Source organism: Balaenoptera ricei, chromosome 3, assembly GCF_028023285.1.
Source record: "Balaenoptera ricei isolate mBalRic1 chromosome 3, mBalRic1.hap2, whole genome shotgun sequence".
Taxonomy (NCBI): domain Eukaryota; kingdom Metazoa; phylum Chordata; class Mammalia; order Artiodactyla; family Balaenopteridae; genus Balaenoptera; species Balaenoptera ricei.
The window spans coordinates 121,504,452-121,524,325 of NC_082641.1; the positions used below are offsets into that span (position 1 = coordinate 121,504,452).

The 19,874-nt window shown below is 36.6% G+C and overlaps 2 protein-coding genes across 2 annotated transcripts; both read right to left on the minus strand.

Moving 5' to 3' along the window:
- Positions 1–2,409: 2,409 nt before the first annotated feature.
- YIPF5 (Yip1 domain family member 5) lies at positions 2,410–16,442 on the minus strand. The gene is made up of 6 exons (XM_059919532.1): positions 16,273–16,442; positions 15,634–15,753; positions 7,589–7,761; positions 6,592–6,737; positions 4,654–4,835; positions 2,410–3,388 (listed from the first exon to the last, which is right to left on the minus strand). The coding sequence occupies exons 2-6, from the start codon at positions 15,741–15,743 to the stop codon at positions 3,226–3,228; spliced, it is 774 nt and encodes a 257-aa protein (XP_059775515.1). The 5' UTR covers positions 15,744–15,753; positions 16,273–16,442; the 3' UTR covers positions 2,410–3,225.
- LOC132363837 (low molecular weight phosphotyrosine protein phosphatase-like) lies at positions 11,428–11,994 on the minus strand. The gene has a single exon (XM_059919531.1). The coding sequence runs from the start codon at positions 11,908–11,910 to the stop codon at positions 11,428–11,430; it is 483 nt and encodes a 160-aa protein (XP_059775514.1). The 5' UTR covers positions 11,911–11,994.
- Positions 16,443–19,874: the final 3,432 nt, after the last annotated feature.

The window sequence follows — 19,874 nt, forward strand, 5'->3', positions numbered from 1 at the left end:
CATTAAAGCACATGAACCAATTTTTCCTTAGGGCATTTCCAATAGACCCTGATAATCTTGTTATTGCCACTCCTTCCCCCAAATCCTAAACACATCCTAAAAAGAAAACAAGAAACTCTCATTAACTACTGTGACTAAAAAAGTACTTGTGTTTTTGCCTAATACTAAATGCTTCATTCTTAAAGTTACTTTGAAAACAAGCATATTATTAAGATACAAATACATTGTTTGAGGAATAACTTAAGCTTTCATTTCCAAATGAATTGTGATTTACAATAATTGAGTTCATTTGGTGACTGGTAATTGGAATTTGACACTACAGAATGAATCAGTGGATACTTTGCAAGGACAGATTTCACGTGGGGCTACTGTTTGGGTAGGAAGCTTGCTCTAGCTAAAGTCTCGAAGGAAGGCCCAGTGTTGTTCTTTGGTAAGTATTCTTCATACGATGATCTATACCGAGTTATGTTTTTTTGGAAAACTTCTGGCACAACTTTATAACAGGCTAAGCACTGTGTCATATATATATTTTTTCTCCCACACAGCAAGTTAAGCAAATTGTTCGAGTCATTACATTAGATATGCTCTATATGACAACAGGCAGATCTCCAAATGTCATCTTGATTTCCCATAATTCTTCATGATTGGGTCTGAGTATCCTATAACATTACAGAGATAACTGTCCTCGCTTAGTTTTGGAATATATTTGAGTTGAGTAATGCCTATTATAGTTCCAAAATGTCATATGCATAGTACTTAGATCCCACCCCAAATCAAATTATTATATACATTTTAAAAAATTCTCTTTGATTGGATGACCAGTATGTAAGGACAGTGTTTAAAGATTTACAGAACTTTTCATTATCTGCATAACTATATCTGGCGAAAGAATGCCTATTTCTATAAGCTTTGTTATACAGGTCTTGAAAACACCCATTGGTAAACGTATTACAGCAAAGTTGTAAAATATACATTTATACTATACGTAAAATCAACTGCATGTCTTTGGCATACATGCTTGCATAAACAACACACTGGCTTGAGTGAGTGAACCTGAAAAGTCCACTCACAAAGAGTTTTACTCAGAGACAGTCACTGGGTAAGCTTTTAGTGATGCTGAGAGTATCTCCAGTACTTAAAGGTACATGCATGGTTTTGGTATAAAATGGACCTAAAAGCAAACCATATGCTCTTCCTGGTACTTAGCTGAAGAAGCAGAAATCTATTCCGATGCTAGAGAAAAACATTACCACATCGTATTTCTGAGACACAGTTATGTCCGTTTTTAAAGTATGCACAAATATGGCTAAATATACTGTATTTTTGATGAGAGTTTTATAAAAGGGAAATTTTGGTCACGCATGACTCTTCATGTAAACAAGCAAACTTGAGAACTCAACTCTTATATCAAAGGCAACTCCACTGTATACCTGTTTTGACAGAATAAATATAAAACAGTTTTGCAACTAATCATTTTGGGGTTAAATAAAAGACAACAACAAAAATCTCTACATTATTGATTTAAACTAAAAATTATTTTGTTGGGGGTGGAGGCAAAAAAGTAAGAAAACAATTTGATCCATTAGGGGAATTTAGCTGAAGATCAATGGTATTAAGTCTAACCAACAGAGGGAGATTTTACTTCCCAAAGCATCATCCACCCTTTTCATTAGGAAGAACTGGATATTAACAGAAGGCACCCATTACATTTACCTCAGGAAGAACTGTTTACACTTATGAATTGAAAAAGGCAAAAAAGATACTATCCAAGGATTATAATAAAAAATATTCTAAAACAATTTGGTAAGTTTAAAAACCCAGCCAATAGCTAATTACTAGTGAGTGCATTCCTCCAGAAGATTAAATATTAATGAAGAAAAACAAATTTATGTAATTCCAGAGATTAGAAATCATGATCTTCTTGTAAGAAGTATGTTTTATTACTTTAACCTTTTATGGTTGAACACTAGCTCTAAAAAAGAACCATGAATATGTCAGCATGGCATTTCTTTTTATTTAGTCTGAAAGTCTCCTCTTAAAAAAAAAAAAAAAAGCAACATTTTCCCTCCCAGTATGGCACCTTTCTCATAACTTAACTGAGCTTTGTCCAAAATCAGAATCTGGCTCCAGAAAAAGCCAATCATCAATATACAAGATATGGTGTTTTCTTACAGATTTTCTGACAAGAGAACATGACAGTATTAACCAAATAAATTCAATACAAGGAAATAATGTTGTAACTCAAAGCAAACTGCTTTTCGTTTAATCTCACTTTTTGATTCTATACTAGATGACCACTATTCTTAAAGCTTAAAATAAATTGGGAATACAAGTCAAAACCAGACCCTAGTTAAAGAAAATGGAACACCGAGAACCGTGGGTTAGCAAAAGCAAACAACACACTTTAAATTAATTGGGAAAATTTTAATTAATAAGCATCAAATGTACTTTACATTGATAACTGCAATACTGAAACTGTGACATTTTAAATATTCTTTGCAAAAAAGGTTAGTGATTTTCTTTTTCTTGGGAAACATGGAGATCCAATTATGAGCATTAATGTGGAGTCTAGGTCACTATGGTTTAGTTAATGCTAGCATCTGAAGAGATGTTCACATTTCACGTCTACAATAAGGTAGACTGTGAACTACTTGTATCGCTGAATTTAGCTAAAATTCCATGAGATAATTTAGAGGACTGTCAAACTTTTGAAGTGCAAACTCATAAAACTTTACATTGGGATCACTTTTTTGCTTCAACTGCACCTGACTTGAGAATACAGGTTATTTTTATTTCCTAACTCCTTGGAAAAATACTTCTCCAATAAGTCTTATGTCTTCTTTATTATGGGTTGTTTTTAAGAAAGATTATTATCTCTGTGGTTAGTTTCCCACAGTTGATAAAAATCCATCAAAAACATCATAATATATAATTAGCAAGGAGAAGAGCTGTTTTTCTAAGGCTGCAGGAACATAAAAGAAATAGCACTTCTTATTTGTATTAGCACAAACATTTAAACCTAGTCATACTGCAGGTAAACCCAATATAGTATTCAAAAGTTCTATAAAAATGAACAAAAGATACATATTTACTTCCATTGCTCCAAGAGTCAAACATCAGATCTGCACGAGAGCTGTACTGTAGCAGTTTGCTGGTCCGATTTAAGAGTTCGAAGTCCTTTTTGCTATTTGGCCCAATGATGTCCACATCCCAGATAAATTCAGTTCAAAAAACAGAAATTAGGGCAAAGACTCCGTATAGCAAAGCACAAGGATATGCTACTAGAAGTTGCTGTCCTTCCATGGCTAATGCAGAAATAAAAATTTTGGAAGCAGAAAAACTACACCATCCAATAATTCCAGCAGTGAGAATGATTCCTACCATTCCTCTGTAGCCAACAAGGAAAAACAGGGGGAGGGGAGAGAGACAGTAGATGAGATTAGTTACATAAGAATAAGTTTTTAAAAAGCACTTAAAAATCCACGTGTAGATATCCGCAGAAATAATCAAGATGTTTTTCAAATGCTGAAATGTACCTCACAGTGAATTCAATTATTTCATGTGATAAAAAGCTCGTTTATAACACATCTTGCTCCTTAATCTAGCACAATTTCTCAGCCTTGGCAGCACTGACATTTGGGGTGGACGCGTATTTGCTGCGGGGGTGTTTCTGTCCATCGTTAGGAAGTTACGCAGCATCCTGGCCTCTAGCCATAAAGTACCAGTAGCACCCACGCCTCCCACAGTTTTTCACAACTGAAGTTGTCTCCAGACATTGCCAAGTGTCCCCCGGTAGCAAAACTAACTCCGGTTAGAAAATGCTGTTTCAGTAGAAAATACTGTGTGTAAAATTTGAATGTAAATATATCAATCTTAACAAATGAAAGGAGTGAGGCAGGGACACTGTGAGGCCATCATCCTGCCAAATCTCTGCTACCAAATAGGTGATATATACTCTTCTCCTAAACCTTCATTTTCATTCTTTAAGTGTAACAAAGTTCAATCTTTGGTCGTCCAGCACTAGCCACAAGGAGGAGCTTGAACTGTTGAGAGAGCCTCTGTGCACTGGCCATGAGAAGCAATTTTACTAGCTGTATTTACACCTCTATTTTTAACCTTACCTAAAATATTATTTTAAAATAACACATATTTAAAGCTGTGTACATCTGAGAACACGGTAGGCTAGTAACAGCCTCTTCCATAAAAAGAACGCTCCATTTTTAGTTAAAAAGCTGCTAAAGAGAGAATATGTGTTTATTATTCATCCACTTAGCATATGCCCGATATCTTTAAGAAGTCAGATATGGTATAAAAAATATCAAAGAGAGAGTAAGTATAATTCTAAACAACTTGAACTTTTCCATGCAGTATTTAAGTTAACAATCACCACTGTTCAATTTGTTTATGGGCACTGCTAAGTATGCAAAAAACTAAATTCTTTAGCATAGGTAAAAGCAGAGATGGTATAAAAGACTTTTAAACTTATTCTCACTTCCATTATTCATCACGGAGAAATATACAACACAGCCCTCACGTATAAGAGGCACTATCTAAGATGTTGTTGAACCAATGATTTATCTCAAACTGATGGTGAGGTAAAGCCTATTACACAGAATTGGTCAATCAACCCCCAAAATAAAGACCAGCACTTACTGCAAAGAAAATATCACTGCAAAGCTGGAAAGCAGGATCATGGGAAGAAGACAATATCCAAGGACACTTGCCACACAGCCGAAGGAAACACCAGTCATACTCATTAAGTTTAATAAACAAAACATTCCTAGGCATCCAATTGCACTGATCCCATATACATAGCCAAACTGGATTTTGCCAGCCTATGGGTAAAGAAAAGATTACAGGTTAAGGGCAAAATAGTTATTTTTGGCTTCTTTCACCTGAAATGGCACTCACAGAAGATATTCAATTGTGAGCATTAAAATCCACAAAGGTACCTATCCTTTATACAGAGAAGTAAAACAGTGAGCAGACTGGCTTTTATATCCTTCTTAAGAAGTTTAAAATATCCACCTCCCAACACACAGATACTGTTTTTTATTTTCTAGTTACCATTTGAGCTTGGCATAGAATTCAACAAAGATATAAAATCATGGTATGATCACCTAAAGTAGTAGATTTCTAAAAAGAAATCTGGCTGATTTTAAGCAAGTAAGCTACAGAGACAAGATGGAAAGCCAATCAGATGTTTGGATAGTAGCTAATATCACTTGAAAGTACCCAAATTCCACCAAAATTGCCCTGAAGCAATTTATTCTCATTGGCAGATGTAGCTAAAATCTTTTTAACAGCAGAAATGATCTCATTATTCACTTTACATGGGTGTTAGACGAATTAGGAGAAAGGAAGCCAGGAGAAGCAGGAAGCCAGGGTTCTGTGAGGAGGGGAGGAGACAAGAAAAGTGGTTAATAACTGGGCAAGAGGAATATAATGGAATATATTTTCTTCTTCCATTGTTTTTCCAAATCGTTGGTTGCTTTATACAGTTCTCTGACAAACAAACAAACACAAACCTTAAAAATTCTGCTCTTATAAAAGACACCACTGAACAGTCTTAGGGCAGTAAACGTTAGCTTAATTGTAGTTAGTATTCTTAGTCCAGCTATGTGAACAAACATTGTATTCAGGTTATGCTATCACTAAAATCAGTCCACAGAGAAGCCTTTAAAAAGTTCCTGGTTTGTCAGATGTTTGACATATAAAACTCAACTGGGAGAATGTCTCTACAGATTACATTAAATAGCAAAATCCTTGGGATTTTTGTTAGAATCAGTATTTGTAAATACTTGAGTAAGAGTATAGAAGTTTAAAAGGGCTCAGCAGAGTTCACTAATGCACTCATATAGTAATAATAAAACCTTACACTTGTACAGTGCTTTAAACTTTTCAAAGTGTTCTCACATAACCTGTCTTGCTTAATCTCCAAAACAATCTTGTTAGGTGGGAAGCATAGGATTATCTATGAGAGGGAGGTGAAGGATGAAATGACTTTGCTCAAGGGCAGAGTAGGAGCACTGAGTTCATGCCCAGTTTTTCTGACTAAAAAGCCCATCTTCGATCCATTATATCATTTACCTCTTCTAATTCAGAAACGACATAAAACAAACAGTAATAATTATCTTCACAACTTTTCATTTTCAATATGCTTTAACATTCTTAGGGAGATGGGAGATAGGGACTAAAACCTGTTGCCTTTTAATGTTTCAATTCATTAAATGTTAAAATAATATATAGAAGACCAGCATTGCTACAACAAAACACCACCCAATGATGACATTTTTAAAAATAGCAACAAGCTAAAAATTTTGTCAGTTTTTGGAAAGAAGGAATTTTGATGAGAGACTAAAGCCATATGATATTTATTTATTAATATTTTTTCCCTAATAACTGAACCACTTAGTGGAACAAGAAATGATTTCTAAATATACTGTATCTATTATCAATGGAGAAGTAATAAATAGGTATAAATTCAAACAACTCAATACTATTTAAGACACATCAAAGACTTGATTGTCTCAATAAAGGCTCTTGGTGGAACATTTAATCTCACACTGAGAGTTGCAACTAACATCTTACCAGTAACAAGGTGGCTCCAAAAGCAAGGCAAAAAACCATTGGTCCTGCCAAATCAGTCTCATTCATGATGCTGCCATCTGCTACTTTTAATGGGTGTAACACTGTGAGTGTTTTTTGCCAGATGTGATCAAAATTGATACCTAATTCTAAAGAAAAAGAAAATAAGGAAGTCAATCAGGATTTGTGATATACTTTTAGTTTACCAGAATCTATGTTGTAACAGGAGAAAAAATGAAACCACCAATATCAAAAGAGTGATCTAGCAATATCAGATGATATTATTTTGGTGAGTCCTCAATAGCAGTCTTTACTGATTATGGTGTTTATTCCACAAATATCCAATTTCTGGTCTGATGTTAGAAACGGGTATGGACATGATGAAACAGACACTCTGCTATGTCTGCATAGGAAAGAATGTATGGACAGTGTTAACAGTAAGGGACTCTGTACCTGAGGCTTCAGGAACACTGGAGGCCCTGTGAAAATGTATACAAAACTACGTCTCTCTGCATATGCGTGCATTTTTCTGAGGAGTATGCATAGCTTTCACTAGGTTTTCAAAGCGTTATCTGATCAAAAAAAAAGAACACTTTAGAACTACTGCTTTTTGTGTTTCAGGATACAATTTGAAAAACACCATACTTCTGAGTGATGTTACTAGTTCTGTCAGCTTATTTCCATGCAGAATAATCAATACCACGCTATTTCCTCTCATTTCTTCCACTGATAGAATTTCATCAATAATCTGAAGTAAAAGTTACTCTGCTCATATACTGACATACTTTATTATCACTTTATAAAGATCTATTAAAAATCTGGTCCTCCTGGCTCAATGTGGTTTCATATATACTCTGTTCAAAATGAGTCACTTTAGTAGAAAACGGTTTTCTACAATATTATTCTTTTAAAGAAAAGGGTAACTTCTCCAAACTAAGATATATTTTCACTGACCAGCTCGGTATTATAGAGTACTATCAAGTGTTGCAACCAATCGTACCTTCTAATAAAGGTGGCTCATCCTCAAAGTTGTTTCCATAGAATGGCTGAGGCGTAGTTGGAGTATATGCCTGAGCTGGCTGGAAAATCTGCCCAGTATACGGCTGTTGTGGCTGCATCATGTCTGGAGGGACAAACCGGCCTTGGTGCGAGTAGTCATAGCCAGCATACTGTCTACAATTAAAGTAAATTACATTTCTCAGAATTATGTCAACGCCCCAAACTGATATTCCTGACAGGAAGAAAATCTTAGTCATGCAATTCCCAAGATATCTCTTTGCCAGTTTTTATAAACGGTGGTTGAAATTAATTATTAAGATCAAGCCGATTATCTACAATAAGTTGTCTCTATTTTATAGAGAATTTTCCTGATGATGCTAAAACTCACTTATGCAGTGCTTAAGCATAATTTCACAAACTATTAAGCTTTTAAACATCAGAAGGTCAACAAATGAAAACGTAAACGTTTTCTTGTATTTTCCCCTTTAGTGAGCATACATAAAGATAGCTGTGAAATAAAATTTATGCCCAAGACTATGAATAAAAACTCAGGATGACAGACTTTGTACTGCATGTTACGTTAATTTTCCACTGTAACTCAGATCTCTCCATGAGAATGAATGAGTATAAAATCATTCTTCTTTATTCTCTGTAGTATGTTATTTTTTGCAAGTGGGTAAATCTCTTCAAGAACAACCATCAATTTCAAAAAGTGGAAAATATCAAGCTTCTTTTTTGTGAAAGCTTTCTGAATATAACAAACATTATTAGCACACCTTGCATCTAAATAGTGCTTTTAATTTTTCAAAGTAATTGTATACCTATTGTCTCCTTTGCTATGTACTATAACAAATCTTGCATTTTAGAAGGAAACCTTACCATGGCTTTTTTAGTGATGAAAACAACAGGGACAGAAGGATATTGAAGCAATATCTTTTAAAGACCTGTTTACCATGTTCCAGAAAAATATGACTTATCTATCAATGGGACTAATCTAATTATATGGTAAGAAATAAGGAAGTAAAGTAATTATTGTAAAAGTAAGATACTTTAAAAATGAGAGCTGAGAAGCCTTAGAGATATTTTTGTCTAATTATCTTTAAAAATTTATTAATTCCCTTTTGAAAAATATAAAAAATCTAATGACCTCATTATTATTTGAGATTTTAAAATTAAATCTAATTTTTAAATTAACTGAACATCTTGATTAAAAGCAAATCAAAGGTGAAGTTTCAACTACACATAGCTCTCATTCTCATGACTTACCACGCTAGTCCAATACATGCTTAAAAAAATACTATTTATTTTTCTAGCTATAAAATATAGAATTCACTATAGCATTATTTTAATAGCAAAAAGTAGAAACCAAAACAAAATAGCTATCAGTAACTACACTGTGATATAGGCACAGACTACTCTGCACCTTTTTAAAGGTGTGAGGCAGTTTTGTCTGTACTTGTAAGAAATGATAATCAAGAAATATTCAGTGGGGAAGAAAAAATCTAATATTCAGAATAGTATATACCATATACACCCACTGTGACTATGCTTTTTAGAATATATATGCGTATCTATGTGCATGTGTGTACATATATACACATACATTATATACACAATTATATAGGTAAAGGGACCCGGAGACAGGAGAAGACTTAATTTTCAGGTTATAAACTTTTGTACCTTTGCACCTTTAAAAATTCTGTATATTTATTATTTGTTGAAATTCATTCATTCTAAAATGTCATATGTAATATATGGGTATATATTAACTACTGAAAATTTCCAGAAACATAAATAATAACCTTTTGAATATTACTGCGTAAAGCACTGTTTTAAGTGTTTAATGTGAATTATCTCACAATATTCTCTCTACAATTCTTTAGGTCAATTTTATCATCTTCTCCATTACAAAAATGTGGAAACATATTTGGGTTAAAATGGTTTGTCCATGGTGGTGCCAGGATTCAAAACTAGACTTTTTAATTCCAATAGCCAGCTCTTGTAACAACTGTAGTAAAAAATTACCCTCAAATCCTACCTGACAGAGACAGCCATAATATCTTTTTCTATACATGCATTTCCCCAGTCGTTCTGGTATGCAAGTATCTTGATTACTATTTTCTCTCTCACACACACAAACACACACACACACATGCGCGCACACACACGCACGCACACACACACACACGGAGTTTCCACAGGGCTAGCTGGTTGAATTAGGACAAGAACTCACATTTTCTGATTTAGTAAAATATGCTATTGCGTTGATCTCTGTTAGGATGCATCATAAATCCACCTTGGAGTTTATGAAAGAGCTAGAAAAGCTCCATATGGAGGTTTCTACAATCTGCATAAAAAAATTGTATTTTATACTCTCTCTCTCCAGAGAGAGAAAGAGAGAGAATATGAATGTGTATGCAATAGAAAAAACAGGAAGAATGACATAAACCTGTGGTTCTCAAAGTCTTTGATCTTAGAACCCATTATACTCTTAAAATTTATTATTGAGAACTCCTAAAAATTTTTATGTGGGTTATATCTATCAATATTTATTATTTTAGAAATTAAAACAGAAATGTTTAAATACTTATTAATTCATTTAAAGTAACAATAAATCCATTACATATTAGCATAAACATTTTTATGAAAAAATTATTTTTAAAAATTACTGAGAAAAGTGGCACTGTATTCTATTTTTGACAATCTCATTAATGTCTGGCTTCATATAAGACAGCTGCAAATTCTTATATCTGCTTCTGCACTCATTCTGTTGTGATATACTGTTTTAGTTGAAGTATTTGAAGGAAATCTAGTGTTGCAGACCTGTAGTTGGAAAACAGTATTTTAATAACCTTTTCAGATTATCATGAATATTCTTTTTTTTAACCTTAGTTGTATTTTTGTAATTTCCCCAGTTTATTTGAAAACAATCTTTTCTGACATATATTCATGTGAATTTTAGATCAGGTATCTCCAAGTGCACAGAAATTACCTATATTTGCCTATAAACTAAGCACTGATGAAAGAATACTTAACATATCAATATTTAAGCATTCCAACATAAAAGGACTTTTTCCCACTTATTATTTTTTTCCCACCTAAGCAGATCTATATTTGACATTCAGGTTAATTACATGCATGTAAAAGCAGAGGCGGTCCCCAAACTGACCCTAAGGTAAACCAGCACACGAGTGTCCTTCTTCCCGGACATAATTACATTTCCAGAGGCAAGTGGTTCAAACGGGAACACTTAAGCTGACTTCCTTATGAAATCAACTAGACAGACACAAACTAAGGAGTGAAGGTGCTGAAGATTAATCCCACAAATCTTCTTCCTTCCTGTCCTGTAAATGCACAAGTGTGCACTCTGCGCATATATGAACACTTCTCGCCAACATCACTGGACACCAGGCCCTGACATCAAGATGTAGTGCAGGGCAGGGGCCCCATCCACACAGAGGGAAGAGGTAGTGCAGATTCTTCGAAGTGCCAATGGGCTCAGATGCTGACAGGCCTTACTGTGATGTTTTACTTCATTATGTTCTATTTTGCTGCTCTACTATTTTGTTTGTTCCACTATTTCTGTAACTGGGGCAAAGTGGGAGGTTCAACTAGTCTAAGAACAGTTACCCCATAAACTGTCTGAATCAAAAATTTTTATTTATTCTTCCGCCAAACACAACAACCGATTTCCATCTACAATTATTTTTTAAGGTAAGAAATAGTGAGTCAACTGAAGAAAGGGCTGCAGCCTTGGCTAGGGAATGGTGACACTGTAACACCTGACTGAGAATGCGGGCCTGTGGGACGAGCCTAGGCCACAGGAGGACTGGACCCGGGTCAGCGAACCTTCTCCAGGAAGGCTCTGCAGCACCACACACACTGCTGGTAGACAGTCTCAAAGTCAGTGTCATTACCATAATAAGGATCTTCAATCATGAGTTGTTTCTGTGGATCGTAGCTCCCAAGTAGTTCAATTTTCACTCTGCAGTTTTTAACTTGATTACTTTTCCTATTCAAATCTCTCAGGTTGTTTTCATCCATACATAGTATATAATCAAAAGTTGCAAAGTCTTCTTTGGTAACCTGTCTTGCTTTATGGGCTGTGTTAATGCCATGATTTCTTAGGCAGCTCACAGCTCTTGGATCTGGTGACCAGCCCACATTCCAGTCAGAAACAGCGCCACCGTCAATGACCCAAGTATCTGAAATGTTTTGATCTGTTACAAGTTTCCTGAAAACTGCTTCTGCGATGGGTGATTGACAGATGTCACCCAGACACATGAACGGCACTGACTTGGTCACCTGTTCGGCCATCTTCATCTTGCCGTGCGCACAGAGCGAATATTCTTTTTGATATATCAAAATGCAAAGCAAAGTGGTAGTTTTTTAAACTTAACTTGCAACATGGAAATAGAAACAATGCTAATGAACTCTGTTGTATTAGAATAAACTGATCTGTCTTATACTTTAATTGGATCCTTTATTATTCATGTATGATTTTGTAACACCATGCATTGGCCATTTAGAAAATATTAGTATGAATTATGCAGCTCTTCCAAATATTGACACACTTAATATAAAATATATATATAAATTTTAAAAAATCAGATTTGTTAATATCACCACTGATCTCATCAGAAAATGGTTAATTATTAGGAAGCTGACAAGTTCACAATGATGGATACCAGTTTTCCAAAATCCTCATTTTTGCCTGAAAGCTTGAAATTGATCATTGGCCACACATACTGTCAATTGTTTTCCTTGAAGTAACAGGTCACTTCACTCATTTTTGAGAATTTATTCAAGTCTGAATAACCATAGTTTGTCTGTCAGATGTTCTTTCCAATAAAAATGGTTTCCACAAAAAAGTGGCTGAATCAACTTGTGACTCAAATTGCACAGGGGCTTTTCCTAGAGATAATCATTGTACTTCAGTATGAAGCAGAAGTGCTTTAGGACTGTTTCCCATTTTGTCACACAGACTATTCTAAAAATGTGTGTTGTCAAGATCAGCATTTAATAAAACAATAATTCTTACAGCTTCATCAAGGGCACCCTTAAGTGAAAATGGTTCCCCTCACCCCCCCCAACAAGTATGTGATGAAGAATACAATGATTACTAGAACAATTTGATGCCATTGTCTTGCCTCATATTTGGATACCAGCAGTTCTACCAGTCATTACTTCTGCAACATCAGTGTAAATCTCAACACACCTAAAAAGGTATATAACATCTTAGAATTTTTACAGAAATAGTTTTGACCTTAAAGTCTTCCTGAAAGGTCTCAAGAACCCTCTGGGTCTGCAGGCCACACTTCAGAAGCACTGATACAGACACGTAAATTTCATGTAAGGAAAAGAAACACTGCAAACAAATAAGAACTTTAAAGGTGGCACCATCATTCCTTCTTCAGGATACAAGGTGACAAAGACAACACCATGGAATTTTACAATTTTTCTTTTCTGGCAGGATCTGCTCAGGAAAATTCCTGACTCACTCCTGTTGGTTTTAAACTAAAACACCGCATGGTAGACATGACCTTTATAGTCGAAATCAACACTTTTACAGCAGGAAAAGCAGCAGATGTAAACCAATACTCTCAGAAGCACTCAGTATCAACAACAGAGACAAAAAGCGTCTTAATATACTGGGTTGACTACTTAAGTTCATCAAAATCCTTACACAGTCCATAAAGGTGTTATTGGCTATTTCGGAAGATGAAAAAATACTAGCTTTCAAGACTTTAAAAAATATGTAATTGGTATTACTGAATATTTTATAGGCATATCTAGAATACAATGTGGAACCTGCCCAATATGACAGATTGAGATCAAAGGGCCTTTTACTATTTGTGTTTATTTTTTGTTGTATGAATGTATGAATGTACAGTACCCACAGTGGAAACTATGCAAAAGGTTAAAGCTGACTTCATAGAGCAAATGTAGAACTAGGGACTAATAGTAAGTCAAGTCAAATTTGAAGACAATCCAAGTCAGATGCCATCTGTACCTAGATTTTCATCAATAGAGAGATAAAAGTTAGCTGATCCTTGTTACCAAGTTGGCATAACAAACAAAATGTTATTTGATAAACTGACATGGACATAAAAATGTCATTAGATTACAGAAACAACACACATAGGTACATATAGAGGAGTTCAATTTTTTTTTTTTTTTAATAAAGTTCAGAAACCCAGTCATTACTGCTGACACATTAGGCTTCTTATTTTCCTAAGCATCATCTATAAACTCACATTCGTTAACTGGCAGTAATGTTGATATAAGCACCTGGAATGAAACTTTTTCACTAGTACAGAAGCAATGCTTACTGGTACATAATTTGGTTGGAATGGAATTGTGAGAATAGTTAGCAAGAGAATATCTTTAGATATTCTGCTCTGTGGAGAACTGAAGTGAGACGCTAAGTGTAAAGAAAAGATAAGTCACACCTTTAAGAGATGCAAACATGGACAGAAAGAAAGAAACGTAGGAAAGAAAGGCAGAGACAGATAAAGCTAGGAGGCTGCAATCCAAATGGAATAATTCTGTTGAGTCCAAACATCAATATCATTTGGTTAAAAACAGGCCCACATACAGAGACAGGTTTTCCAAACCCCTGTTGCAGCACCCTGACCAATCTTATATTCATCTGCCCTGTCATACACTGAACAATCACAAGAAACACATATTTAGGTAAATAAATGATTGGAAATTTCTCAACATGACTTTTCCAATTCTGCCCGATTAACTGATAAAAGAGATAAATCTTCAATGGTATGTAATTGAGAATTTAAAAGAAAGTGATTCACAGCCAGCATTATTTACATGCTCACTCCCACTGTCCAAAGTGTTGAATCTGGGGGGGGGGAAGCTTTAGAATGTATCAAAAAATAAGCAGATTCAAGGAGTTTTGTTTTGTAAAAAGTATAGCCTATACAAGACAAATGATACTGTGGGGCTGAATTTGATTTTTCCTTTTTTAAATTCTTGGGCACTTTCATTCAGATTTATTAATTCAAACACATTCTAGTACTAATGTTTCAGATTGGATAGGCACCCTTTCCACGCCCTCATCCTGGGACAGTCTTCATTAGGTTTTTAACTCAGAGTCCATAGATGCACATCACGTTAACACACGAACTGCCTGGACATTATATGCACATTACTGTGGGTGTTTGCATGCATATATTTCTCAGAAATAGGCCCACAGTTTTCCTAAGATTTTCAAAGTGGTCCTGGACCATCTAAAAAAGGTTAAGTAGGCCTGATACAGGAAACGCCTTCACTGGATGGCAGGCTGAAAAGATTAACTTTAAGGACCTAAGAAACTAAGAATATGATGTCCTAGAGGAGATTGGTAAAAAAGCTTTAAGTTTTTTGCCACAAACACCACGGACTATAAAAAGAACAGATTTTTGTTTTTGTGTTTTCAACAGTTCATGGATGAAAGGTTCTGAGTCCCCCTCACTTCAGTCTGTAACTGGCAATTTGTGTGTACTGACTGATCATAAAGTTTTGGTGTGTGGAGTAATAAAAGTGATTATCAGCTGCTTTATGAAAACCACCTGATGATTCATAGTATGCAGCTTACACTGTTCAATAGTGTCACTCAGTGCTTTCAGTTAATGGTTGATAAAGTCTGAAAGTTGGACTGATTTAGCTACTAAACAAGCTGTCAAAAGATTTTCATTTTTAACTCGTCTTATGGACTAAACAGCCTATCTTCTAGGTACTTAAAACTTCTATCCATATCTTAAATGATGTACAAATACTGTCACTAGAAAAAGGTTCTTCAAGAATCTACTTTTCCACTCATGGCACACCTGAAAATTTTGCATAAGATACCAAATCCTAAATAAATAGGGCAATCCCTTCCAACCCAAGCAAGTGTCACACACCTCTCCGGAGGAAGAAAGATTATGAAAAGTCACGTTCCTGATACGGAACATGTTCACACATTCACTCTTAGGCAGAGCCAAACATTCGGGGTACATGATTTCAAGGCAATCTCGACTAAGTAAATGGGCAAAGTTGAAAAGTTACTTGCTATAAGGTCCTCCACTTCCTCCATAATCATAGGACTGCTGTGATTGGTCATCGATGCTGTAACTTGTCTGGTAGAAATCCGTGTTTAAGTTGTCAAAGCCTGACATTGCAAATGATCTGCAATAAAAAGAAACGGCAAAGACTGCTTATGCCCAAGGTCCTCCTGAATTCGGTCCTGATACTTTACTTAAGCAAATACCCTCAGAAGGCAGCAAGTAACTCTTCTAAAATTCTGGGGGACAGCATTTGGAAGATGGGTCGGGGTGGGGTGTGCTAAAGAAATGTCTAGACTCTAAGTCGAGGCCCGAGAAGACACCTCCACTTCAAGGAGCTGATATGCCTTGGGCTCGGGGCAGGGACGTGGGAGGAGGGGTTCCGTGGGGTCTTAAAATACCAACAACAACAAAGATGATTCCTCACCTCTGGACAGCTGACAACACGACAGCCTCCTGCAAAATAAGGTCTGGGCCGGCCAGAAAAGCGCAGACTCCTGCAGGGGCCTCGTCAAAGCAAGGCCCGAAAGGGAGGGAGGGTCTGGGCGAAAGGACCGGGGCGCGGTGCCGAGAGGCGGCAACAAGCCGCGCTGCCCAGGTGCGGGGAGAAACCGAACAGTGCGCCACGGAACTGGGCACTCACCAAACGCGGAGGCGGAGGCAGCGGCGGCGGCGGCGGCGGAGGCGGTGGCGGCGACAGCTCCGGCAGCCTCCAATAACCCCCAAACTCAACTAAGGACCCCGCACTGGCCCCGTTGCTACGTGTCAGCAGGTTAAAGAACTGCTTCCGGGGCACGCCCGCTCGCGCAGGCGTGTTAGCGACTTTCCGCCCGGGGCGGATAATGGAGAGAGTTGTGGGGCGGGGGAAGAGGGCACGATACGGAGCATGCGCAGTATCGACCAACTGGTCCAGCAGCGGGCCAATGGGAAGAGGGAAAAGCTTCCGGCGGCTTAGTTAGCGGTGGAGGCAGAAAGGCGCCGGCGCAGTGATTGTTAGTTGCTGTTTGAGAGCGAGAATTATTCAGTAGACCGAGTGCCTGGGTGAAAGCGTGCAAGAGGCTCTCAGCACACACATACAAACACACCACCCCCACCCCCGCAATGAAACAAACAAGTAAAAATAAAATAAACAGATAAAAAGAAACACACTTGCCTTCAAACAAAAATAACAGTAGCAAAAGGACATAACAAACCAAAAAACCAAGGAGTGTACGCTGGAGAGGAACAAGCAGCTACCCTTTGAGGTTTTCTACTCCATCAAAGAATTTCTGAAATTGCTCATGCAACTATCTAACTTACCACCTTTTACAAATAATTTTAGAATTTATTGATGTAGGTACAATCTGCAGAATTCTAGGTGGAATGACTATATCCTGATTTGCTGGGGACAGCCCCATCGTCCTATGTTATGCCTGTTTTTTTCCAACATAATTATTAATTTTGTCCCCTTTTCATTTAAAAAAATATTCCAGTTTGGCTGATAAATTATATGGTTGTACTCTCTTTAAGCTTCATTATCTAGGAAGCGGAGTTTCTAGTTACCAACAATATGCAATAACCTATCGCTTCATCTACTTAGTGATCTTAACTGAAAAAAATTCTAGTTTCTCTTGTTTCTTCTGATGTTTCCCTTTTTTCCTGTCCAAAAGAGATATTACTCTCAAATTTGAATAGAATACAAGAATATGAGCATTAAAAATTACTTGCTTAGGAATGAATTGTTAGATAAAGATATTACTAAAATTCTGCTTCTGTCCGTGAAAGCAATTACTGTGTTTACTGGATTTTCTTTCCTCTCCAACCCCTGCCCCAAATGAGAAGCCAAGCAAGAAAATTGTTACATGATTAAATTTTCCTTATTGTTTGTTTGGTATCCTGCAGAAGGCCCTTGGGGATTTTGAGAATATCAGTCAATTTCATGGCTAGTCAGGTAGGCTTTTCTTTTGGGAAACTTTTCTTTTTTGGTGTTATACCCGTGGCGCCACCACCCTCCCCCGCCCCCCCATGATAGGCTCCAGAAAAGCATATTAAAGGAAATTGAGTACTTGTTAAATGTGCTGACCTCTGTTAAAGTCATTGAGCTGGCTTTATTAGGAGTAGAAAGCCTCAACCAGGTCAAGGGATAATAGAACATAAAGTGGGTTTGGAGCAGCTGCCCAGTCCTTCCCTGGGACCTAGTATGTCAGTCACTAAACTTGGAACAAAAAAGGGAAGAACATTCTAATCATGAGCAATATCTCTTAATTAGTTTGACAATCACGCTAGTCTACACACTAACACTTTTACATTCTTCACAAATGTACAAGAAAACTCTCCTTTTATGATGGCAGTGAAATTGTGCTTTGATATCTTGGAGCTATCTTCTTTCCCTTCTGTTTTATGCTAAAATATGTCATAGGGAATTGTGCCAGGAAATTATGGTTTGAGCATAGGTACTTTTCCCCTACTTTCAGCTATATTCACAAGCACCAAATGAGTGGGGGTTTGGCAGCGGTGTGCTTATCGTGTCAAGTTACACATAATAGCTATGAAACCTGATAACTATGGTAAAAACAATGTAAGTGTCCAAGATCTGTTTTCACTATCCCTGAATATTAATTATATAACCCAAATATGACAATTATATTCCCCCAAATTATCTTTTATCCCTTAGAAAAAGAGTTTCCTCATCAAATTCTGCATCTGTTATTTCAGTTATTTTACTTTGAACAATAAATTATTGTTTTGTGAAGACATTTACCTGTAACAACACTGGATGCTTTTGGAAAGAACTGATTTTCAAAAGGCAATGAAATTGAACCCTAATGTAATATTTATTCTTGAGACTTTGACTTCAATATGCAAGTGCCTCATGGTGCTTTATAAAAAAAAGTCTTTTAAAGATAATTTTTAAAGCAACACTGTAAGTATTTCCATCGTAGAGCTCACACATACCCTCTTTTTAAAAAATTATTTATTTATTTATTTATTTATTTATTTTGGCTACGTTGGGTCTTTTTTGTTGCTGCTCACGGGCTTTCTCTAGTTGCGGTGAGCGGGGGCTACTCTTCGCTGTGGTGCACGGGCTTCTCATTGAGATGGCTTCTCTTGTTGCAGAGCATGGGCTCTAGGCATGCGGGCTTCAGTAGTTGTGGCACGTGGGCTCAGTGGTTGTGGCACGTGGGCTCAGTAGTTGTGGCTCATGGGCTCTAGAGCGCAGTCTCAGTAGTTGTGGCGCATGGGCTTAGTTGCTTCGCGGCATGTGGGATCTTCCCGGACCAGGGCTCGAACCTGCGTCCCCTGCATTGGCAGGTGGATTCTTAACCACTGTGCCACCAGGGAAGCCCCCACACATACTCCCTTAAATAACATTTCTAATGTTAGGTGGATGGATGTTGTGGTCTGGAATAAGAATTTCAGTGATAATAGTAGAAGTTCTATATCCCAAATACCTTAGACGGAAGGAGAAATAATGTAAAAAACAGCATCAGAGGACTGGGCTCTAATGATGGCAGAGCCCCTCCTGCCAAAGGTACATTTGAAAAATGTAACAGCTACCACCTATGTATAGTTACTATGTTCCAGGTACTGCTCCAAGCACTTCATACCTTTGAACTCAATTGCTTTTCCTAACAACCTGATGAGATAGGTACTCTATATTTTTCCCTGGGTAAAACTGAGAACAGGGTGGTAAATAACTTGCAGACCTGGGATTTGAACCCAGACTGTCTGGGTCCTGAGTCTTTGTGCTAAACCACTAGACTGTATTGTCATTGTGTTACGAATATGAATAGGGAGAAAGGCAATATTTCTAATGAATATACTACTTTGCCTAATGTGTGATTATATACATATATGTATATATATAATATGCTAAAATTGCAGTTAGACAGTTGATAATTATATCTATATCCCCAAATGTGTATATGTTCAAATTGATAAAAAAAATTTTTTTGTAGTCTTATTGGGCACATGACAAATCACCTAGTGTTCAAGTTTACCTTATATTAGTCATGTAATTTAGTTAATAATGTATAGTAGTAAACGATGCATGTTCTGGAGCCAGACTGCCTAGATTTACATCCTCTACCACTTACTAGCCATGAACCTTTAGTAGGTTAAGGGCTTTGTGCCTCCTATTTCTCATGTGTAAGAGCAAGATAATGAGAGTATTTGTTGTATGTGGTTGCTAGGAGGATTGTATGAGATAATGCATGTAAGTATCAATGCCTAAGAACTAAATACTCAGTGAATGTTTGCAGTTAT